Below are 27,515 nucleotides of genomic sequence, written 5' to 3' on the forward strand. Positions count from 1 at the left end.
GGTTCACATTTCCAAAATAAAATTACCGGTATGGTAATTATGTATGTATGTGACTGTACAAATCAAAGTACAAAAGAAAATGTGGCTACCATAGGGGACACTGACGGCATTCGTCAGTACTGTTTATGGGAATGTGGTGTTTGGATCTCTGTTTAAGGAGGAAAGATAATACAACAAATTAATGAAGAAATATAATGTGAAATTTAAGTTAAAATGTGGAACTGTACATGTAGAGTAGATAAAATGCTAAACCTAAAGTTAGTCATCTAGGAATATGATGATAGTGAAGCCAGAATCTGAGTCACTGTGTATGAAGATCTATGTGCGACTTGTGTTCATTGGTGTTTCATGTACATCAAGTAAACCAACAAGACATCATAATGAGTTTGACCTTGTTTCTCGTGTTAACATACTTCTCTATTGTCTATAAGATTAACAGATATCATAACTGAGCTCATTGTGAAAGTAGTGACAAACAAGAGGCTGAGATATCCTAATGTTTAAACATTCGAGATAAACGTGATGAACTTTAGAAAGCTCTTTCCAGAGCCACTGAAGACATCGTACAACTTTTTCTCACAGGATAAGCAGTGCTTTTTAATGTGTAAAACTGTTAGAAAATCCTGAAAGCTATCATTTAAAAAAAATTAAAAACCCATTGTTAGGTTCTCTGACTTCCTCTGGCCTCTTTTTTTGGAAGAGCGCTGTCTCTCTCAGTGTTTCAGGTCTGTGTTACAACAACCTGAACCCGTGTTCTTTGGCATTTGGCCACTGAGCTGTCTGTTGGATTGGTGCTATTGAGTTAGTGATGAAGTTCTGTGTTTGAGGTAGTGTCTTGTTCATCCTGACTTACTGACTAGACTTTAAGGAGACCTTGAATGTGTCATTTTGACATGATTGAAAAGCTAAGTTTTCGTAATTCATCATCTTGTGTAGCTTTATCGTGAAATCGTAAAGCTGACTTCCGGTATGCTCTGTCTGACTTGACGCACTCAGGCCGCTCGCTCGTTGCAGACGCTGTGACGTCAGCGGGGTCGGTCAGCTGGCTCCTCCATCTGAACAGCAGGGAGAGCCTCTCCCATAGGGGGACATCACCATCAACGCCCGAGCCTGGCCAGCAGCATCGGCGGCCCGCTGCAAGGGGGAGCAAAACATGGAAGAAACGATATTATAGTGGCGGATCGGGCGTCAGCGGGAACCGGGAGCGTTAGATTATTTATTTACCTATTTATTAATTTATTTATTTCCCCTGCCAGCAATGGCTGGGGTCCATGGCTGCGGCTGCTGAGAGGCAGGTGCAATATCATCGACGAAGGCATTTCGTTCCTCGGCATGGATTCAACGAGGGCCGATCCACAGGCCGGCGCACTGCACACCCACTGCTCCCCGGATCTGATGCTCTCCGCGGAAGGAGAGCACTAGCTGGGCCGCGCCTGGAGGCAATACAACGGGCTGGCGGTGGGAGAGGAGGGGGCCCTCTTTACATCAAAACACTGGAGCCAGTATTTTCAGTACCCAGCTCAAGGTTATGCGCCGTTACACACAGCAACAGCCAGTTTTAATTGCGTGAATCGAAGCTGCTGCAAAATGGCATAAGTTTTCTTTATCTGAGCAAAGACTGTGATTGAATTGAATGTCCCCTTTTTTTCTGCGCTGAGCGGATCCAAACCTTGTGACAGTCTCGCCTTACAGGCCTGAAAAACTGTTTGAGCGCAGCCTCCTCATCTGGAAAACAGAAGCCGGCTCCAGCTGCCAAGATGATGGAGCTGCAGATAGACGAGGTGGTCTACCAGGACGACTACGGCTCCGGCTCCGTGATGTCGGAGCGGGTGTCGGGCTTGGCCAACAGCATCTACCGGGAGTTCGAGCGGCTGATCCGCAGTTACGACGAGGAGGTGGTGAAGGAGCTGATGCCGCTGGTGGTGAACGTCCTGGAGAACCTGGACGCGGTGCTGACCGAGAACCAGGAGCACGAAGTGGAGCTGGAGCTGCTGAAAGAGGACAACGAGCAGCTCATCACCCAGTACGAGCGGGAGAAAGCGCTGAGGAAGCAGGCGGAGGAGGTGAGTGAAGCACCGGCTCTGCTGGGCCTCGCATCATCACATCCAGCCTCACGCCGCTTCCTTCATAGTCACGGTCTGAGCTGAGAGGCTTCATCAGACATGTGACTCATGTTAAGGCCTGTGACAAGACACTGCTGAGCTTATTTTCAGTCTCAGTGGACCGCAGATACCGCTGACACATTGGCAACAGTGTTATCTGTCAAGCTGTTCAAAATAGTCTGTAACCCAATAATAAAACTGAGTAAATCAAGTGTTTACAGCAGAGCCGCCCTTATCCAAACTCTGTTCTTGCTTTGGTAGAAATACATTACTCCTGGGAAAATGATAATTGTTTGTCTTCACTCAGCAGGTGTCATGTAACATGTAATCAGTTAAGACATCGGTGCCAAATTTGAAGCATAAAGTCCTGCAAAATGTAAATTCTTCATAAAATACCAAACAATTGAAAGAACATTAGATGTTGTAATCTAAATGAGGATTTTTAGGACATTTGAATTGATACCATACCAGCTAATCCAAGATGCTGGGGTCAATATCTGTCACTATATCACAAACAAGGGAATGTTTCTTCAGGAAATGGTTGTACTACCTCATAACAAACAGTACTCAAAGGTTAAATGTATAAGGTTCTGCTTAAATTAGTTACAACTGTTACAGCAACATTTCTATGTATCGATGACAGCATGAAGCATTTGTCTTTACTACTAAAACTGCTTATACTGCTGCAATACAAGTAAACCTGTCTTGGTTTATACTATTACAGGTGTTTCTGTCAGAACTAATCATACTGCCACCACCGCTATTACTACAACTACTACCCCTAACACTGCTTCCACCACTGTATGCTACAACTAACAACAGTGACAAGAACACAAGACAAACTTCTATTTTTGCAATAAATAACGGATATAAACTTCATTTTTAGAGCTGTTTTATTAAACCTTAGATGGCGCTCAGCACAGCTGATGTTCTCACATGCAAATACATAAGGACACAATATGCAAACGCAGGCTTGATAGCTTACTGACATTACATGGTGATAAAGGGACAGTCAGCAAAGCTCTGACAGATGAAGGGTGGAAGCACTACTCTCAATGGGCGTTTACACTGGAAAACGCAGTGAGAACAGGGACACAAACAACAAAAGTGGACATCAATATGGAGCTATCGCATTACCGGCCAAACTCCACCTCCAGCAAATCTTTTTTTTTCACCCCACTGTCTTTCTCTGACTGGTGTCACAGCAGCCGTGGGATCCAGCAGGCATCATAAAGCAACTTTAATCCTCCTCCCGTCCAAAGAGGCCTCAGCATATCACTGGCAGCCCTGCTAGTATCAGCTTAGCTCAGCTTTTGGTCTGGTTCATCATCTGCTCCCCCCACTGTGTTTTCTCCCTGTGTCGGTTATCTAGTTTGTTTTCACTGCAGGCTGTTAATTGGTTCATAAAACTTCCCTTTCAGCATATTTACACTTCTTCAATGCCATAACAGAAAACCAAATCCTTCATTGTAAAAATGTGGCAATGCTGCAGGTTGCAGGAGGCACTGAGACCATGCTTTTGATTGAAAGATGGCAACAGGTCCAGTCACATTTTGCAGTTGTCTTTGTTAAAATTGATACCAAAACTCAAACTCAGAGTCTTTTATGGTAACTTGTTAGTGAAGACCAGATCATAATGATTGTATTTCCCTTTAAATGCACCTTAGGGTTGAATTTACTCTGCACTCTTGGTTGCATATCCATAACCGATGTACCTCAACATACCACAACTCTCAATGATAAAACTTAAAGCTTTAAAGGCTTCATCCCAGTTAAAAACTGCAACTCATTTATTTGTCTGACCCTGTTACTCTTCTTTTGGCTAATGACACAGTTTGGCTCACCAGACCAGAGGAAATCCAGATTTTAAATTTGATTTGTACTCCGACTTCATCACCTCAAACAAACTTGCAATATCAAAAGTGCAGATAATCTTTATTTTCTGTATCCAGTGAGCAATTTATGTTGAAAACAAATTTGAATGGAGCACATAAATAGAGAGACAGTTTTGTCTGACTATCGGTGGGGTTCAATGGGGGATGGGAAGGGGGAGAAATCAATAGTACACAGAGCACACTGAGGGAGCCTGGCACTGTAACCTGATTTGTGCTTATGAGGAGCAAAGACAGAACAACAAAAGCAGAGAGAAAGACCTAGACTGGAGTATAGAAAGCTGCGGTACGAGCGAGTAAACGCACAGGCCAGATCGCACAGAGGCTAATAAGAAGGAAAGGCGACGTGAGAGAGAGAATCTCACAGCCAGAGGAAAACAATAACACAGCCTCTCTGCAAGACGCAGGGAGCAACGAGAAAAAAAAAACAGCTCAGATTACAAGGTTATTAGGCTCAAGCTAATGGTAAACAAAGCCACAACTCCCTGTCTGCTCATGTAGCTCTCACCAAGACATCCAGGATTACAGCTCTTAAAGTGAGGTTAACAAATTCAGCCATCTTGCAGCATCTTTGTTGTTTTCTGTCAGAGGCTGTGGCTGGAATGATCCATCACTTTGTATCACTAACCGTGCTTTGTTTCTTCGCTGTGTTTCACGCTTCTCACAGTGTGATGACAGTAAAAGATTGATCATCGCTGCTTTACCAGACCATGCTCTTATTTCCTCCTCTCTTGATTTTGATTTTGCTGAAGTTGGTTGTACCTCCTCAACTGAAATCCTCTGCTGATTGGAGAGGTTAGGTGTCAGATGCAGGCAGAGGTGGTGGATAGAGGAGTGCAGTTGAAGGGCGTCGCTGTAGGACACGTTCCTGGTCTGAGGGGACAGGGCGAAGGATGTTATTTTGTGAAGCTGTGGTCTGCAGCTCTGAAGGTAGAACTACTGTACTGCATAATGGTGGTCCCTGGTTTTAGCACATTATGTTTTTGATTTAAAACAGACGCCCAGTTAAAAAAGTGACTCTTTTTGTAAGGCTTCATGTGTAAAGCAATGCATTTTTAGCATGAGCAAACACACCATGCTGTCCCTCAGATATGAATATTAAACGTTATGAGAGATGGAAACTATAATTGTGTGTATAGTCAGATTCTTTATCTGATATGTAAACTTGGTTTTCACTCGTTATATTGAAGCAAAACAGTAGCTATTTATTCAGCTTGGCAGTTCATAATAAAACACAAATTCACCTTTTATGGAGTCATTTTTTGTCATTAAGTTGCCTTACTAATGAAACCAAAGAGTAACATCTCTTGTCAGTGGCTGGAAGTACTATCCACTTTGCATTGTGACAAACAAGCAGGGATTGTAGACCCACAGTGTTGTTTATCAGTATCATGTCGAGGGTCATCGTGTTGTAGCAGCTGCCTTTGTGTGGTGCAGATCTGCTGCATAGTCCTGGCACTTTGGTCTCCCTGCAGTTGGAGGATTACAGTATTAAGACTTTGTGGACTTGCTGGACTGAAAAAAAGGACGTCATTGTGAACAGCTTTATAAAAAAATATCCAAACAGGCGATGTGAAGGGGAAGTAGGCAGCTGTGTGTTTGCCTGTTCAGCTTCCTCTCTGACTGAGTTTGTGTGCACACTGTGGGACCAATTGAGGTATTTCATCCAGCTGTTGACAAACTCCAACCGCTCTGTAAGAGATGAAGGCTTTAGATATAACATGTTTCTCACCTAAAGACTGTTTTTGATTCATGCAGCACAGACTGCACAGTTAGTGAGTCACTGAGAGGTGATTGCTGCTGTGAACTGTATCATAATTACAGGACACCGCTGTGTGTTGGCCACTTTCAGTATAATGTTAGCATGCAGCGTTTTTTCCATATGAACTCCACAAATCCAATCCATACACAACAGGTACAATATTCTATCATTTGTCTCTTTTAGTACTGTTGGTGATGTATTTCCAGCTGTGTAAAGGCCTGATATTTCCTCACGTCTTCCCTCAGAAATTCATTGAGTTCGAGGATGCGTTGGAAGCTGAGAAGAAGGACCTGCAGGTGCAGGTGGAGTTTCTGGAGCTGCAGGGGAAACAGCTGGAGCTCAAGACAAAGAACTATTCTGACCAGAGTGAGTGGACCAGTGTCCTAATTAGAAAACTCAACATACTGTACGAGCGGCACCTCTGTTCTGACTCTCAGACTCTGGAAATTGGAAATTAAAAGTTATTTGATAAATTTCAGTTAATATCTCTGCAGCTCTTCAAGCTGTTTTTCTTCAGATACACAAATAAAAGAAAGCCCAAGAAAGCGTCTCCATTGTAGTTGTAATGGAAAGGGAAGTAGAGAGGATGGTTGTATTTTTAGATTCGGACGCTTTTCAACTGAAACCCTCATTGGCTTTTCTCCACTTGTCAGAACCTTAGGAACACTGGCTGACATGTTTGATTGGCTGTGTAGTTTTATTTTCTTGCCTCCTACCCTCAAAGCTTTTTTCTTGTTTTGTCAGGATTTACAGTCAAGTTTAGACCAAAATAGCTAAATGTTCCATCTTGCTTGTCAGTATTTTGCCTCACAGAAATGACCTTAGGTTTGCCGAAGCCCCATGCAACTGTTATCAAATTCTGTTTCACTGTCCAAGCCCCCAATTGGTGACAAATTATAAAGTGAACCGGTCAACCAGAATGGATTACTGCTATTTAAATCCATTACTTTTTCCCTCCACACTCACAACTATGAGTCCCTCCTGGACTTTTTGCTGTTAAACTCTCTCTCTGTCTCTGTCTCGCAGTCACTCGATTGGAGGAGAGAGAATCGGACATGAAGAAAGAGTACAACGCTCTGCACCAGCGGCACACTGAGGTAAGATCAGTCCCTGGTTCAGCTTTATTGTCAGGATGAAATACAGGATTGCACAATGAAATGCCGTTTCAGCCCCCTCTGTGCACTGTGTGTGTGCACAAATGGAAATGTATGAACAGATATTAAACTATTTAGATTAGATTATTACAGGACAATAAAATGGCAACTAAATAAAGCAAAATATATAAAAGTGGCCCTATTTACATATGTACATATGAAAATATGTACAGTTTATGTTCATTGATAATAAAAATCAACATCAAAATGTGAAAGCCCTCGCTAACAGTTATCCAACATTTAGTAGATGATAGATGTAATTAAATCAGTGCAATTCTTTTACACACACACACACACACACACACACACACACACACACACACACACCCTTTGCTCACCATCGTTTCTCTTTTCTTGCCCTTGTGGGTCACAGATGATCCAGACGTATGTCGAGCACATAGAGCGGTCCAAAATGCAGCAGGCAGGGAGCAACAGCCAATCAGAGGGCCCCGGCTGTGGACGAACGTGAGTCGTTTTAGCGTGTTTAAAGGCGGCGCCTATGTCTTTGTGCGGATTTGAATTGTAACTTTCACCCATCGTCTTGTTGCTGATGTTTCATGTTTTGTCTTGAATGTATCGGGCTTTTTCATGCGTCAGCGCGCTCGTTGTGATGACGCTGGTTTGTCAGTAGCCATGATGAACAGTTGCTACTTCCCTCTGACAGAGAGGAGAGGAAGCGTACAAAGAAACCTGGCAGTTATTATGAGCCTTGTGGGAAATAATTAGAAAAAAAGAAAGTTTGGAGTTTATTTGCCAGCTTGCAATGCTCAGCAACTGGCACAACCCATGAGTCCTGAAGATATATGAGCGTGAAACACAACGAGGAGTGGGACATCTGGTGCCGCTTCTGTAGCTGAACTGCAGATTAGTCGCCTCCTGCAACATGTTCACTACACACACAGTGTCTTAAATGTCTATTCAGCTACACTGTTTATTCGAAGGCATCCTAATCCTACAAATCTTCAACTGTTCAAAAGGATGGTTGCATTATAAACGCTGATTTGGCTTCCATGCTGCATTCCTCCTTAACAAACTGCTGATTATCAGAGGCAGTTTTAAATGAAGAAGTGTAAAAAATACTTTAACCTGTAGTCAACTTTTAAAGGTGAAAAAGTGTGTGTGTGTGTGTGTGTGTGTGTGTGTGTGTGTGTGTGTGTTTGTGTGTGTGTGTGTGTTTTCATGTGTCATGGCATGTTCCTGTCTACTGTCTATCTCTAATCGGTGTCTGTCTGTCTTGCTGTCTTGCTGGCTTGCTCTCTGTGCTGCTGTTTGCACAGTCAACGCCACACATGGAGGAAAAGGTAAATGCAACACGGTCCCACGACTGCCCTCACAACCCCCCCCCCCAGCTCCCCCATCTAAACCGGCCTGCTTTCACTTGAAATGAGACTTCAGATTTGCTGATGCCCCTCCTCATGTTCCTTTATGCGTTTGCTTTATTAGTTATTGGTGCTTGTGACAACAATTTCTGAGCGTGAATGTATCAATGACATTGAGATGGATGAGATGAGGAATCGTTCGGAGGTTTTCCCCGTCTGCCTCCTCCTTTTTCTCCCTCATGAGTTGTCAGTCTCTGTCTGCCTGCTCTGCTTGTCTTGTTTATCTGTCTTCCAAGAGTGAAGCAGTAATGTTCCAAGAGGAAGCAATTATATGGAAATGCATTAATATTAAGCAAAGATTAAATGGGGGTCCTCTGCAGTTCTTGTACTTTTCTGTGGAACAACATTGTACAAGCAGTAGGAATTAGATTTGTGCATGTCTGATGTTTTGTAGAGAAGCTGATGTAAGTAAATGCGGATACATGGATCTGCAGCCTGTGCAGCTAGTTTCAGTTTTCAGCTGTTCAGACGTCACACAACCAAAAAACTCAACAGTTAATTAGCCATACAAGGAAGTAATTCCTGTACAGCCCATTTATATGTTTAAACTTATATTTGATCCCGTAGTCGTGATAATCTATGTAATGCATCTGTTTAGTTTTCACCTGTAGTTTCCTGTGGTGATGGCTCTGTATTTTGAATGACTTGCATCTCGCCAGTAAATTAGGAAAAGCTCGTGAGGAAAATGTGTGTGGCCTGCTCGACTGGACTGCATGCCGTCAGAGCCCTTGTTGCCTCTCATTGCGGGCCATAAAATCAACCTTTCCCCTAAAATCTCAATCCCTGTCGTGCTCTAATTCCATTGTACTCATTTTCAAAATGATCAGGTGTGGGTTTGATTGCAAGCGTGTGCTGTTTCTATGTGGGGTTTCATATGATTGTGTGTCTTTCTTCTGGGTGGTCAGCCATCCTCCACAGTCCACAGTTAAACTACGCTTATTCACATTCTTGCCAAGAGCTAGATGAGAAGATCAATACTACTGTCATAAATATGAAGCTGCAGCCGATTATCTTAGCATGAAGAGTGGAAACAGTGTAACAGTGGCTTTGTTTGAAGATAAGAAAATCCACGTACGTGAACCTCTGAAGCTTACCAGTGAGCACATTAATGAATGCAACAGTTCACAGTTTTAAGGAGTGTTATGTCCTGAACTTAATGCTCGGATAGCTAGCTGGCTGCTGGTTGTAGCTTCATATTTACTGCGCAGACATGAGAGTGGTGTCAATCCTCTCATCTAACTCTGAGCCAGAAAGTGACTGAAAGCATTTTCCAAAATGTTGAACTGTGTTTCAACATCGTGCTGAAATGTTGTCCAAGTTGTTTTGTGCCTTGCATCAAACGCATGCCAGGTCAGGCTCCAGCCCTGGAGAAGAAAGAGAGATTGAATATAATAAACAAGTGATCGATCTTGGCCTCATGCTAGTCTCCACCCCTCTCTGTGTCTCCTCTGCCAACAGCAAAGTGGAGCGCCCACCGTCATTGAGCCTGTACCCCAGCGGCGAGGGCATGGTACGTGGGGGTCTCGGGGGGGCTAGGATGATGCCCGGGAGAGACATCTGGCAGGTCAGCGAGCTCGGCCAGTCTACCTTCTGCTCCGCCTATCAGGTGGGACAGGCAGCGCCGCTGTCTTCCTCCACGACCACAACAGCCTGGGGAGTGGAAGGGGGAGGGGCAGGCTTACTGCTGCCCGTCCCACTAGCCACACCCACACGGACCACCTCCCCCCTCACGCCTGCTTGTGTCTCTTTTTGAGGAAACTTACTTTTGTTACATCTCTTGGAAATCTGCCCTTTAAAGTCAGATTTGTGAGGTGTATATGTTGACTCAAGCAAGCAGGGGTCCATTTATTTTTCCATGGAGTTTTCTTTATGACTGTGATCATTTTACTGTGTGATCATGGAGCTTCTGCCATGCGTCCTCATGTTTCAGTTTATACTTACACATTAAGTCTAAGCCTGTGGTTCCAAAAGTGTGCTATTCATACAGTGTGATGGCATATATACTGTATCTGTCTCTTTAACAGCAAAGGTAAGAACAAAGAGAGGACCTTCTGGTATTTAGCTATGACAACATCCTGAGAGCAGATATTGTTTCAAGAAGTCACTGAACATTAAACATTTTTTGACAAAATTGCCCAAAATTTGACCTCACACACTTAACATTAAGAGTGCTAGTGGGGAATCCATGACTTGCGTAATAGCCAGAAATACAGTCTGTGCTTTAAATCCGTCCATGAAGCACAGAAGAAGTAATGTACCACAAAACATGGAGCTGCTTTTAAGAAAGCTATGATAATTACTGATATTTGAATCTATAAGGTATCATTTTGCCAGCAGAAATAAAAAGAGTCCTGCAGGTGTTTTAGGTAAGAAAATAGCACCTGACCCTGCCTCACTACATAATGCTAATATAATGCTGTTTGTCTCTCTCTCCCATGTCCTCGTCTCACACGGCCTCTGCACATTAAGGAGGATGGATCAGAGTCCGACTCAGTGGCCGCCACACCCAGCAGCACGGGAAGCAAGTCCAACACACCCACCTCCTCCGTTCCCTCCGCCACTGTCACCCCCATCAACGAGGGCTTCCTCCCGCACTCAGACTTCGATGTGATGCGGGCCGGGAACCGCAGGAAAAATGCCAAGAGGCTCAGCCGGAATATGGAGGTGCAGGTTTCACAGGAAACCAGGAATGTCAGCATCGGTAAGAGGAAGTCACCACCTGTCTACACCTGGAATGTCTGAGATGATCACTCTCAGCCAAATGGTGCAAAGTCCAACAAAAAATATCTCTGAAACGTTTATAGGTGTCTGAAGTTGCAGCTGAAATGAAATTCTGTTGCATCTCGGTCATGTTTTTCCAGGCATGGGAAGCAGCGACGAGTGGTCCGAGTTTCAGGAGATCATCGATTCCACCCCTGAGCTTGACATGTGTGTGGACCCCCGTGTGTATGGAGGAGGAAACAGGTACAAAGATTCTGCTGGTTTCCATGTACAGCACATGTTGACAGTCACAGTCCTGTATTTCCGAAGTTTTACTGACTTCAGAAATGATCAGCATTGTGCCAAAAATTGCAGTTCCTCAAATGGCCAATTGAGGCTGGCTCCAAAAGTCAGTCAGTGCCCATAGACCCCCATATTAAAAGGATAAACTTTATTACTAAATAAAATAAAATGTTTACATTTACATCAGAAATAAACATGTTTGCAGCCTGCAGTCCTTGAATCTTTCAGCTGAAAAATGACCAAGGTTGAAGTGGCCAGACTTTTGATGGACAGCATGTTCTACACATGTGCAGGACTGTCATAACAAAGTATTATATTTTGACTAACATTAATTAAAAGAGGTTTCACTCTCATTGTTTGTTTGCAGTTAGAGACTGAGAGATACTACTGACGCCTTCTCATTACTGTTTTCTCCCCCGGCTGTCTTTACATATGTATGATTTGGTGTTGTTGACCTGTATGAATCGACCTGGAGACAGTCTGAACTGAAATGTCCTAATTCAAGGGGAGTGCAAGTGATTGACTGAGAGTGAGATATTTCCATTGCCGTTGTCTGATGAGATCTGATGTCTGTTTCAGCCCCTCACAGGGCATCGTGAACGAAGCCTTCGGCATCAACACCGACTCTCTCTACCACGAGATCAAAGACGCCAAGTCGGACATCATTGGAGATGTAGATGCAGGCGCCGAGCTGCTAGGTATGAACAGGACTTTGGCTGCTGCTGCGGTCGTAGATTCATTGTAGTTTAAATACTTATCTTGGAGCCCTGAAGCTTGGCAGTAAAGTTGAAGCAAAGTTGAAGTCACTTGCTGGTTGCAGCTCAGTGGTATCCTCCTCCTCCTCCTCCTCCTCCTCCTCCTCCTTTAGTTCAGTGGTAAGTATTTCAGAGGAAGTGCTTGAAAACTCTTTCACCTCCTCTTGAGCTGATCAGTGCTCACTTTGAGCTGGTGAAAGTGAAGCTTGTGACTCCTACTTCTACTGCCAGTGTGTGATATTACTGAGTAATATCAGATTAAACCTGCAGTGCGGAACTTTTGTCTCCCCCTTGTGGCACTGAGAGTAATTACACAAACACTGTTGACGCGTTCATGACGCCATAAGCTCCGTCACACTCCTAGGGTGCTCTTCATTATGCTAACTTCCTCACATCCTCTCTCCTCCTGTGACACAGAAATCGTTTCCCCTCCACCATCATGGAGGATCTTCCAATCCCTTAAATGCACCTCAAGGAGAGAGGAGTCCTTTGGAGGAGCTTAGAGGGAGGAAACACGGGTGTCTCTCCATCTCTCTTCATCAAGATGCGAGGGAGAGAGATGAAGAGACACCCGTGTTTAATAAAGAGAGACTTACCTGGCGGTGATAATCAGCATTGTAAGAACTTGTTTGGCAGCTGCTTGAATGCACCAAACAGTCACTTATATGTAAAAGTCCCGCACTCCAGCTTTAAGTGTAGATCCAAAGTAAGGGCGGATGCATGTGTGCGTTGCACAAAGCCAGCATTTGTTTTTGCTTTGCGTCACCGCAGGGCAGGAGCTCCATGTGAGGCTGTGCGACTGTGCCACTGCATTGACTCTGATTTTCTTTTTCTTTTTTCTTTTTTTTTTTACCGTGCATGGCTGAGGCTGGAATATACTCCATGCCAGCAGCTCATCCCTGCATCACTTCCTGAAAAAACGTACAATCGCTCACTGGCTGCACCCTCAACTCCAGCTGCACATTCATGCAGTGTTACTTTTATGATTTCTTATTTATTACTTAGTTTGTTCTGTCTTTTTTTTTATGGGGCAGAGGCATGTTTGATGCAGCCCATTTCAAAGGTCGAAAAGATCTTATTTTTAAAGGATTCATTGCACTTTATTTCATGTTTGTACTTCGTCAGTCTCCATTTTGGGCCAATACAGCTGGGTTGTTTTTGGGTTTTGATTTGTTTTCCCACAAACAGAAAGGGAGATTTTGCCCGTCTTCTTGTCCATCTGTTAACCTCTCACCCGTTTCCTTTTTTTTCCCCTTTTATGTGCTTCTGCTGATGACACCCATAGGCGAGTTCTCAGGTGTGTATCTGAGCATGCGTTGGTTTTTCTTTACCCTCTCGACTCCTCTCTACTCTCCAAACTCCACAGCTAAGAGTAAATATCAGTCAGTGTGCACAAATCAGAAATAGGCACATTACTATAGTTTCAATTATTAACACACAAAGATTCATTTATTGTTTGGAAATCTGGAATTTTTGATGGTGCCCAATATCCCTACAGGTGCAGTGAGGCAATTTTTTCTCATTCGTTTAAAGTCACAGTGAAATTATTAATAATCCCTAAGTTTTCAGCCAATTGTATTAGACAATATAGAAAAGAAGTCCCTCCCCCCTGCACTGACAGCACATCCCATTGGTTGAGAATGACCCTCGCAGCTTCATGTTCAGATAGGAAATACATCATTTGACAGAAGCAGAGTGCTCTTGAAAAGTCTGTTTCACTGGGACTTTAAAATCAATCCGATGGCCCTTTGACTAAATCAGACAGGGTAGCAGCTTTTGTCTTCTAGTTCTTTCTCCCTGCTGCTCTTCCTCAAATCCAAATTAATTAATGCTTATCAGCTTCCTCTCTCTCCCCTCTTACCTTCCTGTCCCTCTCTCTTTCTTCCTCTCTGATCTGTGGCCTTTCTCCCTCTCCATTCTTCTTCTTTTGCCTCCAGTCCGTGATGATTTCTTCGGTAAGGCGTGCCTTGCCTACGCTCATGGTCACATTTGCTTGTTATGTCATTCCCTGGCCTCTAGCTCTCACATTCTGCCGGTTCCTTCGTGGTGTCTGTTTTTTTTTTCCTGTGGCTTTATATTTACCTTTGCATCTCACATACCCAATTTAATTTTTTTTCAGCCAAGAGCTCCACATTTATAGAACATTAAAATTAAAAAAATCCATTTGTTTGTTAGCAAAACACTACTGGAGGATAATTTGATGTAGAGACCATGCAGAACAACAGATTAATAGTGAAAGTGCGTCTCTTGGATAAGATAACAGGCTGTGTGGTGAACACCATTCAACAGGAGACAAGTTGGCTTCAAAAGTGTTTTTTCTTCCCATTTTTTTAAGCTGCTTTACTCACCACCTTCAAAGTCCAAGATAAGAGTGATTTCCATGAAGAAATAGATTTTAGGCGGCTGCTGTCAGTTTGTAATTTAGAGCTCTGCAGTTAAAACTGTCAGTCTGAGCTGCTTCAAGCAGACACGAGTTAGTTTCTGCCTCTGCAGTCAGATCACATATCTCAGCTCCACCAAGGACTATTTTCTCTGCGGAAAACACAAGCTATCACCACTCTTTTGTTACTGACACCTGGTGTATAAGAGCCTCTTGGCTTTTTTTTCTTTGTTGCTTTGTTTGGTTTTGACATGCTCTCATGTCAAACTTTCTATGTGTTTGCTTTTCCCGTGTGCGCTCGGCTTATGCTGCACAGTGCTTGCTGCTTGCATGGAAAAATTTCAGTTCACGCGTGGTAACAATTAAGATGATCGAGATTTAATAACAAGGTGAACAGACTGAGCATGACATTAACACTGTCGCTCTTAAGGGAACTGAACTCTGAATCTATGTGCAGTCATGGAGCTGGATGTTGACTGATATTAATATTGACAGGATAGTTTGACATGTTCTCACCAGCTGACAACCTACTAAAAGCAGCTAAAGATGCTCCAGGACCCCTCGCCCGATATTTAACAACAGGCCTTCCTTTTCAAACTGATTTATGCTCAAATCAATAATCTGTCCATTCATTTTCATTGCAATTATTAAACCGCTGCCTTTTGTGGAGGTTTTCCATGATTTCTTCCACACTTACCTTGACCATGGTCTGAGAGTTGCCACAGAAACTTATCAATCAAATGGTGTATTTAATGATGGATGCTGTGTATAGTGTGTGGTAAGTAACAGACGCGTTGTTTCAGGGATGGGCAAGGAGGTGGAGAACCTGCTGACAGAGAACAAACAGCTCCTCGAGACCAAGTAAGAGACATACAAAAGAGTAATGTGTGTGTGCGTGTGTGTGTGAGCGTGCGTGTGCCAACATGAAAGCCCACCGTGCAGTTTCCTGGGGGCGGTTTTGACGTCTTACCTCCTGCTCTTTCTGCTCTTTGCTCGACAGAAATGCTCTCAACATTGTGAAAAATGACCTTATTGCCAAAGTGGACGAGCTGTCGGGGGAGCAGGAGGTGCTGAGGGAGGAGCTGGAGGCTGTGAGGCAGTCCAAGAACAAGGTGGATGCCAGAGTCAAGGAGCTGGAAGAGGAACTCAAGAGGTGAGTATAAACAGGCCAAATACAACTGCGCTGCTGTTAGAAGACAATACGCACAGTAACTTTTATGCTTCAACATAATGGCTTAATGTGTTGACCTGTAATCCAAAACTGAGTGACCCGAACAAATGAATACATCCTGACAACGGACACAGAGGGAGAGTAACAGGATCGTCCTGAAAAACCTTTACTGGTGACATGTGTGACTATGAGAACCAGAGGACAAAGTGTCTGAAAACAGATCTGAGGTTTTCTGTCGTAGACAGCACCTTGGCCACTTCAAGATCCTGTTATTTCCTGTATTGATCCTTCAGTAATCTTAGCTGAGTCAGCTAAGAACTCTGCGTGCTGCTGAGTGTGCTCCTCCACTGTGAAACTTCCCTGTAAAGGAGCACACTGTCTCTAATTCAGCCATGTTTTCCCGCAGTTCAAAGGTGCCTCTTAAACTCTTAGAAACCAGTCTGTGTTGCATCTGAGCAACAGGTTTCATGGTGTGATCATATGTCAGTGCTGCTCACGCTGGATGCTTTTTACCTGCAGTTAAAGCTGATGTGGGATCAGCTTCTGCTGCTGTAGAGTGTTCAGTTGGAAACTGTAAAACTCACCAGGATACATTTCCAGAGGCCCAAGAGCATTTTTACAACAGCCAGTAAATCTGAAGTTACACTAGATACACTTGAGGGTTATGAAGACAGTTTTAAGTCAGAGGAGAAGTGGATGGTCGTAAATTTGGGATGGATGGAAAGAGGAGAGGATCAAACTAGCTGATAGAGACTTCCCACCGAGTTCAAAGACCAACACACAGGATGTCATTCTGCTTTCTTCATGTATTTTTTACATACAACTAATAATGCTGTTTTTTTTGGGGGGGGGGGGGTGCAGGTTAAGAGCAGAGGCTCTTGGTGCGTCTCGGGACTCCAAGGATGAAGGAGGTGATGATGTGAGTGAAACTGCTTCTGCCGCCATCTGAACTACTATCAGTGTGCTTCACATCTGTTTGTAAATGTGTGTTTTCAGACCTTTGTTTAATCAAAGGAATGGCACTTTGCTCTCTCCCAGTTTTCATCACCCATGCAGGACGGTGACATGACGATGACGCAACGGCGGCGGTTCACCCGAGTGGAGATGGCCCGAGTGCTGATGGAGAGGAATCAGTACAAAGAGCGGCTGATGGAGCTGCAGGAGGCCGTCCGGTGGACTGAAATGATCAGGTAGACGAAAGGAAAGATGCAGCTTTAAAGCAGAGAAGAAGTTGGATGAGCCAAAAATGCCTGAGATTTCAAGAAAATGCTCTAAACTTTTTTCTTTTCCTTTGACTCACTCCTCTCCTTCCTCTCAGGGCGTCCCGGGAGAGTCCTCCAATCCAAGAGAAGAAGAAGTCCACCATCTGGCAGTTGTGAGAATCTACTTTCATTAAACTCCTTCACCACAGTACAATTAAAAACAAACCCTTAATGAATCATTTGATAAAGCAAGGCCACAAAAAGTCAAACCTCTTCTCCTCTTTTTCAGCTTTGCACGTCTCTTCAGCTCATCATCCAGCCCTCCGCCTGTCAAGCGGCCGTACTACAGCGTCAACATCCACTACAAGTCTCCCTCGCCGGCCGGTTTCTCTCAGCGACGCAGCCACACCATGTGTCAGATCTCCACCTCCAATCGCACGCTGGAGTTCTTCCCTGAAGAGTGAGCTGCTGCCGTTTAGACCCCTTCACAAAACCTCGAAACCTCCACCTTTACCTGCTTCCTGCTTTGGTGCCGTGGTTGCTCGCTCGCTTGTGGCAGCTTGCAGAGTAGGAGGCCTCCAGCAGGCTCTCTGTTGATCAGCGTTTGGGATTAATGCCTTCATGTTCCATTCAGACAAATCTCTTCATGATGATTAAAGGAAATATTCTGAATGTTATCCTAACTAAATCTTGGGTTGTAACTAGTATTAGTGCAATATTTCCTCTTTATTAGTCATTATAAAGTACTTATTAATGGCTTATTCTGGGCGTTAGGATTATTAAAGGTTGGGTTATTATGATTGGAATTCATATACAACAGCTTCCTTGCTTAATATCAGTAAGTCATTGGGAGGTTATGCAGAATATGCAATATGCATACAATCTCATCTTTCTTCTCTTTTCCATCTTTGAGCACAAACACTAAAGATATTTAAAATCCTTCCATAATTTTCACTTCAATGGGAACAAAGGCATTGCTTGGCTTGAGCTAGATTAAAGCTGTGTTTAACTTGTGCCTTTAACTGTTGCTTTATTTCCTTCCTCTCCTCACCTCTTCATCTTCTCGTCTCTCCTCTCCATCTCTTGCTGCTGGCTGGCCAGGCTGCTAACGCTTCGCTCTCTCTCTCTTCCCCGTCCTCCCTCCCCGTTGCTTCCAGACTGGCCAGTAACGGTGTTGCGTCTCTCCTCAGTGACTCGGCACTGTTAGCCCGCCGAGAGCAGCGGCGTGAACAGTACCGGCAGGTCCGCGAGCACATGCGCCGCGATGACGGCATCATGCAGGCCTGTGGCTGGAGCGTGCCTTCTCGCTTCAAACAGGTACACACACAAGCTCACTGCATGGTCAGAAACCCCTCTGAGCCTCCACATACACAACAAAAACACAGAAAACTCATTGCAGTAGGGGAGAATAACCTCACAGCTGTGAGTGTGTAAATGGGTAGAAAAGATGTGTAGTTATAGAAAATAATGGAGAATGTCTAAAGAAAATAAACTGTGAGGTCACACAAAACTACAGATTTAAATCAAAAAGGTGTGTGTGACACTCAAATCTCCCACATTGTGCGTGACACTGAAGTGACACATGCAAACAGGCAGTGAAGTGACAACAAACTTTTTTTTCACACATAAAATAATAATTCTCATGCTGGCTTTTTCACAGGCTTACAAAGGGTGGTGTGCTCACGACACCTGAAAATCTTACTGACTCTCGTTTGATGTTGTAAAAACTGTTTCCAGGTTGATTCTCGTTGATTCACGTGTGAAAGTGAAGGGGATTAAACGTTATCCCAACAAGTAACAAGCCATTTTACAAAGACTCACGATGTTTGTAACATTTTTCTCCTGTTGTTCATGTTGATTTGTGGATTTTTGCCCATGGTCCACATTTAAATTATAGGTCTAACAGCTGAAGCTGATCAGGGGTCAGACTATTGATTAATGCCGGCTGCTGTTTTTGTTAGCTGGTACATCGTGGCACGTGAAGATTGTTCTGACTGTACCTGCTCGGTCTTTTCTACTCTGTAATGTCCAGATTAAAAGGAACATTTCATAATTGTCACAAAGGGCCATGCTGCTGATAGCTGTCAACAAACCTCATGAAAGGACCAAAACCAGCACTGTGTTAGTCTCTCACTTGATGTTTTACAAGTACCCTGTTTGTATCACTTAATCAGGCCCAAGCCAATTGTCTCCTTTGCAAAATGTGGTTTAATTCTTAAAAAAGGCTCAGTAATCTCCTTAAACAGCCGGTCACTGTAGCAAACAAATAATAAACGGAGCATTTGCTGGTAACTATTTTCAGATGCAGATTAAATACACATTTGGTGCTTTGGTGAGCTGACTGACTGAAAATAAAGTACAGTGCCCATGTTCACAGACATGGAGGAACATGTGTTTATTTTTTTTATTTTTTTTTTTTGGACAACAATGGAGCACTGTGGCACAGGAATATGATTATCAGGCTCTGGAGTCACAGATGCTATCTACTAACCTTGTGAGCAGGATCATTTCATGGTTGGTTTTGGTTGTTTTATGGGATTTATTGACAATAAGAAAAATAGAGGAGTAGCTTTCAGTCTTTTCCATCATAGCATGACTTCATAGCACAGAAGTGTGTTTTGAATTGGCTGGCAGACCCTGTGCAGCGGGAAAGGCCAGAGAGGCAGAGTGTGTTGGTAGGCAGGTGGCTCTAACTCTGGTCTCCCACAGACTGGTGGTCAGACGGACAGCGCTCAGGACAACCCGCTGAAGAGACAACAGGCAAGTGAGACCGACAGAGCGCCAGCATGCGCCTTTACGGCTTCCCCTCCCTTTAACCTCCCCCCTAAAGCCCAGACCCCTAGATAGCAGCGGATGGCTAATACCAGAAAAACCAAGAGACAAAACACTAAGCACCCATCCAGATAATCAAGACATTGTATTCTGCACTCTGTCAAGACGTTTTAATACAACAAGCTTTTTTAAATAAAGACTACCTCTATGATATGAGTAACTTTGCCATGAGATGCAACTCTGGAAGTGCATGAAAATTTTCATTTTGAGGCATGATATGACAAAAGACAAAATGTTACCACACACAGGACACACACACACACACGCACACACACACACACATACACACACGCACACACACACACACCCCTTATTGACTGCATCTCTGAGAAACTCCTGTCTTTGTGGAGTTGATTCCATCTGATCTCCTCTCCCACTGCCAATGTTGTTGCAACCTTTTAACCTTTAACCTCTGTCTGTCTCAACCTGCCTCAACCTCAACATTGATGCCGTCATCACTTACTCCTGCTTCGATGTCAGAGTTCGCCTTAAAGGAAAAATTCACTCTAAAATACACATAAATACAACATTAATAGCATAAGGGCATGTGTATTTCTGGCGGCAACATGACTTTGCATCAGGATATTTCCCGTGTGGATACAATGGAGTTCAATAGCAGAACAATCTGAAACATAGATCACATCTCGGTGCCACAATCGAAGAATGGATTCTCTCTAAAAGCATAGTTTTGCACTAATATGTCCTGCAGCCATCAGCAGAGATACATCTATTTTAGAAGAGGCAGAGACAGTCCATTGTCCAGTGTGGCATCCTGGGAAAAAAATAGGAAATCGTTAACATCACACAGTGATGATTCCAGTGGAGTTTTCCTTTAACGCCTGCTGCGTATGTACTGTACATGCATACGGTACATAAATGAACACTCAATGTTCTTGTTTTTCATTAGTGGACAATGTTACCATTGGAGATGTTTTGATGGAACCAGCCAAAAATTCGCTTCTCCGCTCCTCTCCTGATCTGTTCTCGCCTGTGCTTCTAGACCACTAACGAGAAAGAGGACAACCGCATGAAGAACGTGCCTGTCCCGGTGTATTGTCGTCCTCTGGTGGAGAAGGACCCCAACAGGAAGGTGAGGAGTTCAGGGGATGACGGTTTTCTGTGATATGAACCACTGTAGCTCTGCGGTTTAAGTCCACCTCTGCTCAGTAGTGCGTTCGCTTGACTTGAATGTTTGATCTTCACTGTGCAGGATGATGCACATGCAGTTTGATGCAAATTATTATTCAATATTTGGGAACAGGTTGGGAACCACTGGTTTAGAACATGGTCTTTGTACAATAACAACATTTTTAAAGGGGCACTGTGGCAGTCAGTCACTCACAGGCGTGTGTGTGTACACATCATTGTAGTTGTGGTGTGCAGCTGGAGTGGACCTGACTGGATGGAGGGCCAGCACCCAGGAGTCAGTACCAGCGAAAGCACTGTCAGGGAGCAGCGACCCCCTGCACGCTGAGGAGGACGGAGCTGGCAAGAAGAGCAGCCACAGCTCCCCAGAGAAGAGGAAGGTAGACCGAGTTCAAGACACACAATCATGACAGCTTGGATAAGTTAAAAGAACGGAGCATTAAACTACCGAACAGGACACACACATGATCCATGCATGTCCTTTCTCAGTCAGTTGCGGCTGTGTTAAAACCCATCATCTGCTCTCTCCCTCCTCTGCTCCCTCAGTCCAAGGAGCTCCAGGAAACAGACACCATGAGCAGTCGAGTGTGGATCCTCACCAGCACCCACTCTGCCAGCAAGGTGGTCATCATCGACGCCAACCAGCCGGGCTCGCTGGTCGACCAGTTCAACGTCTGCAACGCCCACGTGCTCTGCATCTCCAGCGTGCCAGGTGAGACTTCTTCTTCTCTAACCTCATACTCGTGATCAGTGTTCTCCAGAGGAAAATCTCTGAATAATACAAAGCGAGAACTCAAACAGCTGTTTCTTATTTGCTAAAGTTTAACGTCTTCAGATGTTTGCTAATAATTCAGAAATATGTGTTTACATGTGTTAATGTGTGTGTGTGTGTGTGTGTGTGTGTGTGTGTGTGTTTGTATCCAGCTGCCAGTGAGAGCGACTATCCAGCAGGAGAGATCGTGTTGGATCCAGGTGATGGAGGAGCAGGTGGAGGCGATGACGCCGGCAGCGTGGAGGGCATGCTGGCCGGTATCACTCTTGTGGGCTGTGCTACCAACTGCAGCGTTGCCCGTAGCAACTGCTCCTCACGCACTGACACGCCCATAATGGACAAAGGACAAGGTGAGACATCCTAAACACTCCCTCCATCTTTTTTTTAGTATCATAGAGAGGTGTTAAGCCCACCAGTCTGTCTATTTATTGCAATACTGGTCGTGCTTTAGCCCCCACTGCTCCCCCCATGAATGGGAAGATTCACCCCGCCCAGTCGGCTGAGGAGGCCACGGAGGCCACTGAGGTTCCCGAGCCAACGGCCAGCCACACAGAGGTGGGACCCCCCAGACCATTTACCGAGCACGTCTTCACCGATCCCCAGCCTCGCCCAGCAGACGCCTCCGACAGGTAGGAGCTCAAAGTCTGTCTTTAAAAGACAGTCATGAGGAATGTCGGGAATAAATGACTCTGTCGTCTGTCCACACAGGAGCGCGGGTCAGTCCAAAGAGGAGACTTCTCACCCTCCAGAGTCAGAGGACGGAGAAGAGGCCAAAAACTACACCAGCGTGGCCCCCACTATGTGGCTTGGGGCCCAGAATGGCTGGTAAGTTCTGCTGGAGCCCCACAAAAACACACAGTACAATCATTTCTTTACTCCACTCTGTGAGTCACATATGAGCTCATATTTTTAAGAAAAGCTCAGTCACACTCTGGATGGGAAGATTCCCCCAAAGAGTGCTGTGTCTTCCCAATTCCAAAAAAAGCTGGGACTCTGTGTAGGACATGAATAAAACAGAATGTGGTCATTTGCTAATCAAATGCTCGGCTGAAAACAGTAAAAAAGACAATATGTTTAATGTTTGACCCCATCACCTTCATTGACTTTTATATCTGCTTACTCTGAATTAGAAGCAGCAACACAGTTTGTTTGTGAATGATCGCATTGTGTTTTTGTCTCTGTGTTGCTGTGTCCCTGCTTTTTTGGAATCGGGCTTGTATAAATATAATGACGGTGCTTCTTTTGAACTCTGTATGCAGTTTGGTTTTGCTCTGGAGTATCTTGCCTCTGTTCTCCCTCAAGGCTCTACGTCCACTCAGCAGTTGGAAACTGGAAGAAGTGTCTCCACTCCATCAAACTTAAAGACTCTGTGCTCAGTCTGGTGTAAGTGGTGCTGACAGATAAACTCTCAAATAAACTCTGTTTTAGGCAAATGTTTTTTTCAGGAGGAAGTCTTTTTTTATGAATATGTGTTTCTCCAGCAGTCTTGTGTCTGCTCCCTACTTGCAGGCATGTGAAAGGTCGTGTGCTGGTTGCCCTCGCTGACGGGACCCTCGCCATATTCCACAGATCAGAGGGTGTGTGTAGTTTAAAATATTTGTTTTAACAGAGCTCCCATACACGAAGCCTCTTGTTGGTTCCAGAAACTAAAAAAATTCGCTTTGATTTTTACACTGCAAAAACTAGACTCTGCTCACAAAAACAAGAAAAAAAGCAATAAAATGGAGCAAATATTACTTAAAATAAGCAAAATTATCTGCCAAAAAAAACAAGGTATTTAAAACAGGGAAAAATATCTCAACAAAACAGAATGTTTAGACGAGATTAATTCGTTATAACTTTGCATTCTGTGTGGTGTGTGTGTGTGTGTGTGTGTGTGTGTGTGTGTGTGTGTGCGGTTTTGTCATCAGATGGTCAGTGGGATTTGTCAAACTACCACCTAATGGACCTCGGTCGGCCTCATCACTCCATCCGCTGCATGGCTGTGGTCCATGACAAGGTTTGGTGCGGCTACAAGAACAAGATCCACGTCATCCAGCCCAAGAGCATGCAGATCGAGGTGAGTCACGAATCCACTGTCACATCATCTAACAATCAGCTTTCATGGAGCTTTAGGTCTAATAAAACTGCAACAATGAGCTGATTTACTTCTCTGCAGAAGTCCTTCGATGCCCACCCTCGTAGGGAGAGTCAGGTGCGGCAGCTAGCGTGGATCGGCGACGGTGTGTGGGTGTCGATCCGGCTTGACTCGACCCTGCGTCTCTACCACGCGCATACACACCAGCACCTCCAGGATGTGGACATCGAGCCGTACGTCAGCAAGATGCTGGGTGAGAGCATGTTGGCTTGTTTTAGAGAGGCTCTCATTCTCAGAGACAAAGTGGGCTGCAATGTACAATTACAATCTGGTTGTAATTCACAGGTACTGGCAAGCTGGGCTTCTCTTTTGTGCGAATCACAGCACTTCTGATCGGTGGGAATCGTCTCTGGGTAGGAACTGGAAACGGTGTGATCATCTCCATCCCACTGACAGAGAGTGAGTCTATGGTCACGTGACATTTTTGTTTTCAAACCCCTGAACCGTGAGGTGTAGCAGGACGTTTTATTCCTGGATTGCTGAATTCAAAGAAAATGCAGATTTTACACTATTTAGATTTTTTTAAGGTGATCTGAAATTCAGCTTAAGTCCATGACTTTGACGTACTGCAGAAACTAACAACAACAGCACCATAATCGAATCGCAGCCTGAACTGACCAATCAGGAGGATCAGTTTCAGCCTCACATACCGTTTATCTGTGTTCTCCTTCAGCTTACTCCCTCTTCTCCCCACAAACTCCCCACCTTTCTTTCCACTTTCTGTTCTCCTGCCTCCCCTCAGTGGTTTCACCTCTTTCACAGACAATCTTGGTCATAACTGTTACTGTTACTGTCCTCTTTCTCCTCTGCTCTCCTCCCACCCTCCTCCTCCTCTTCCTCCTCCTCCTCCTCTGGTAGCGGTGGTCCTTCACCGGGGACAGCTCCTTGGTGTGAGGGGTAAGTGGGAGTGCTCCCTCCCTCCTGCTGTTGTGATCTCCCTTTTCTCGCCCAGTCAAACCTTGACTTCCCCTGGAACGATGTCGCATCCTCAGACTAAAGCTTCCTGTTTCACACATACTGTCTCAGGCACTTTAAGTAGTCCTCTTTTATCTGTGGACATTTAGCTGGAGGTCACCAAAGTATTCTGTGTGCAATGATTTTACTTTTTACTCTCCGTCAGAGCAGGGCTTTTACTCATTTGTTGCGTTGCATGCTCTTTATCATCACGACATATTGCATCAAGACTAAAAGATTTGTTGTGTGTACCAGGTCCATTGCATGCAAGGGGTGTGTTTTAGCCATTTCAAACTTTTTGAAATATTCTTAAAAACACTTCTCATTTTCAGTTGATCTGCGGATATATGTTGATTGTCTGGCTGTTTTTCCTGTAAAGATTGATTGATTCATTTTGCCTGCGTCATGCTACCACATATACCACATGCTAGGGAACATTCTTGGTTGGTCAGTTTGTCACCTCTGGGTTTCTCATCCCTCAGCCAATAAGGTGTCTCCTACATCATCCAGTGGAGTAATCCACGTATACGGTGACGACGGCTCTGAGAAGAGCACCGGCAGCTTCATCCCCTACTGCTCCATGGCACAGGCCCAGCTCTGTTTCCATGGACACCGTGATGCTGTCAAGTTCTTCGTCTCTGTCCCCGGTAGGCACAAAGGCCGTCTGTCTGCTGATGTGACTGACCGTCTGTAACGGACCACGATTCCGAGTCTTGTAACCTTTTTTTCATTTGTGTGTGTGTGTGTGCGTGTGTGTGACAGGCAATGTTCTGGCCACCCTGAACGGCAGTGTGCTGGACAGTCCATCAGAGGGGCAGGGCTCAACGGCGCCCCAAGAGACGGAGGCCCAGAGTGTTCATAACGTGTTGGTGCTGAGTGGAGGAGAGGGCTACATCGACTTCCGTATAGGTGAGCAATCACACCTTGTTCATAGTTATTTATTTCCTGAGTTATGATTCATAATTGGTCTGATAGTTGTCATCACTGCCGTCCAGTGGTCACAATGAGGATCTGCAACCCTAGATTAAATTGATGGTCAAGGCACAGTATTGCTACTTGTGTAATTATTGATATGTACAACTCATTATGAATGTGATTATTGTAAAAATCATCAGCAACAGTCACAGGTGTTTTGCAGCAGTGTGATCAGTTTATTTTGAAAGTATTCACTGGAAGTGTTAGCAAGAGAGTGTTTAGAAACGTGAGTGTTCGCTGTCTTCCAGTGCTGCACTTCCCCACTGTGACCACTGGAGGGCATTGAAATTTAATGTCAGCTCTGTAACATCCAAATAAGTGTCGTCCATGTGCGTGTGCAATGCCTAACATATTCTCAGCAGAATAAAGTTTAGTGTGTGTTCATCGTGGAATTCCAACTCTTAAATTCTGTGTGTTTTCCTCAGGAGATGGAGAGGACGATGAGACAGAGGAAGGAGACACGGCTGGAGCTTCGCAGATGAAACCTGCTTTGTGCAAAGCTGAGCGAAGCCACATCATAGTCTGGCAGGTGTCGTACATACCTGAGTGACACCTGGATCTGCTTTAACACCTCACCCACTCATCTCCTTAAAGAAATCTCCTCCTCCCCCCGAAAGCTTCCAGCCACCCAAACCTTGTAATTATCTCCGGTCATGTAAAAGTTCCCCCTTGGCTCTAAAACGACCCTCCAAGCCGTATATCGTCCCTTGTAACTGATATCCCCTCCTGCCCCCGCCGCCTTGTAACTTTAATGCCTTGTAAGTACCTCCTCTGATCTAGTAATCTGCCTGCCATCCTGTTTCTGTCCCACCCAGGGCATTGTAACTATCTTCATGAGCCTTGTACCCCAGCCTCATAACTACCTCCCTCCTCTGTACCGATCTTATATTCACCCTGTAAGCACACTGTATCTCCTCCTATATTTACCTCAATTGTCCTGCATCTGCCCCAGAGTTACTCCTCCTCTTCCTCCACTTAGTTTGTCATCTGTGAAACCTCCATCTCATCTTAAAGTGAATCCCAGAGGCCCAACATTTATCAATTGTACCAAAAAAACAAAACAAAAAAAAAGAAACAGCAGTGTGAATGACAACACTGACTTGCATTTCCACCAGAAATCTGTCTGATTTTCCCAACAGCCAATCAGCAATCCATAACCATTTAGGCCATGTGGACCCTATTTAAATGGAGTTAATGGATGCAGATGTCAGGTGTGTGTGGATCCATCTTTGACTGTGTTTGTGAGTGAAGACAAATGCAATGAGACACCATACAGGAGTCTTGTTTTGGCTTTAAGAATGTAGTGGCTGGCAAACAAGTTTGGGTTTGTTAAACTTTTAATGGTAAGTGAAGGTACGACGACATGGAACAAATGGAAAGTCAAAAATATGTTGAATTCAGCACAGAAGTCTGGGTTTTTTTGGCTGTTACTTAAAATATTTCGCATTCAACCTTGCAGTCACGTCTGTTTGAAGTGTCTCGATTACTGACGTTTGCTCACTTTCTACCCCGAATTAAAAAAAAAACCTCATGACTTAATGTGCGGTAACTGACCCCAAATGATAAGAAATACGTGGTGCATCAGCCAGAAGAGTCATGCTGGAGTCGTGTTTTACACCAGTAGAACGGGGTTGAGCGTTATGTGTCGAGGGTTCAGTCTGAGACCCATTTCTCTCGTCTGACTGGCTGTTGATCAGACAGTTCGCAGGTGAACAGTGACGTGTTGTCATTATTTGTACAGGGGTTATTGTAAATCTCCAGACACACTGATGCCCATCCTCTTTGTTCAGTATGGAAATTCATGCATTGATCTCTGTGTGGATTAAATATTAAACATATTTGTGTGCTGAAAAAACAGTTGGTGTGTGGATGTGTTACTTTACAAAACAGACACATCAC

At 44.4% G+C, this 27,515-nt stretch overlaps 1 protein-coding gene across 18 annotated transcripts; it reads left to right on the plus strand.

Annotated features, from left to right (window-relative positions):
- Window positions 1-1,010: 1,010 nt before the first annotated feature.
- mapk8ip3 (mitogen-activated protein kinase 8 interacting protein 3) lies at window positions 1,011-27,473 on the plus strand. 18 transcript variants are annotated; one of them, XM_076752854.1, is made up of 34 exons: window positions 1,011-2,063; window positions 6,002-6,122; window positions 6,783-6,853; window positions 7,284-7,375; window positions 8,188-8,211; window positions 9,745-9,895; window positions 10,759-10,990; window positions 11,151-11,253; window positions 11,872-11,990; window positions 13,333-13,344; window positions 13,985-14,002; window positions 15,231-15,288; window positions 15,428-15,580; window positions 16,460-16,517; window positions 16,637-16,788; window positions 16,917-16,973; window positions 17,090-17,260; window positions 17,958-18,117; window positions 19,510-19,560; window positions 20,633-20,722; window positions 21,003-21,158; window positions 21,325-21,490; window positions 21,703-21,900; window positions 22,002-22,179; window positions 22,259-22,375; window positions 22,853-22,933; window positions 23,060-23,127; window positions 23,461-23,609; window positions 23,709-23,880; window positions 23,973-24,086; window positions 24,546-24,584; window positions 25,124-25,288; window positions 25,404-25,550; window positions 26,042-27,473. In XM_076752854.1, the coding sequence occupies exons 1-34, from the start codon at window positions 1,758-1,760 to the stop codon at window positions 26,164-26,166; spliced, it is 4,074 nt and encodes a 1,357-aa protein (XP_076608969.1). In that variant the 5' UTR covers window positions 1,011-1,757; the 3' UTR covers window positions 26,167-27,473. The 18 variants fall into 18 exon arrangements, with proteins under 18 accessions (XP_076608969.1, XP_076608973.1, XP_076608976.1 ...); XM_076752858.1 differs by having other exon boundaries at window positions 17,991-18,117; XM_076752861.1 differs by having other exon boundaries at window positions 9,745-9,853.
- Window positions 27,474-27,515: the final 42 nt, after the last annotated feature.

Source organism: Chaetodon auriga, chromosome 16 (assembly GCF_051107435.1).
Source record: "Chaetodon auriga isolate fChaAug3 chromosome 16, fChaAug3.hap1, whole genome shotgun sequence".
Taxonomy (NCBI): domain Eukaryota; kingdom Metazoa; phylum Chordata; class Actinopteri; order Chaetodontiformes; family Chaetodontidae; genus Chaetodon; species Chaetodon auriga.

Coding starts and splice junctions, on each gene's coding strand:
- mapk8ip3 (XM_076752854.1), top strand. CDS start 1,758: ATGATGGAGCTGCAGATAGACGAGGTGGTCTACCAGGACGACTACGGC. Junction 8,212..9,744: donor CGCCACACATGGAGGAAAAG/GTAAATGCAACA, acceptor CTCCTCTGCCAA/CAGCAAAGTGGAGCGCCCAC. Junction 9,896..10,758: donor CCTTCTGCTCCGCCTATCAG/GTGGGACAGGCA, acceptor CTGCACATTAAG/GAGGATGGATCAGAGTCCGA.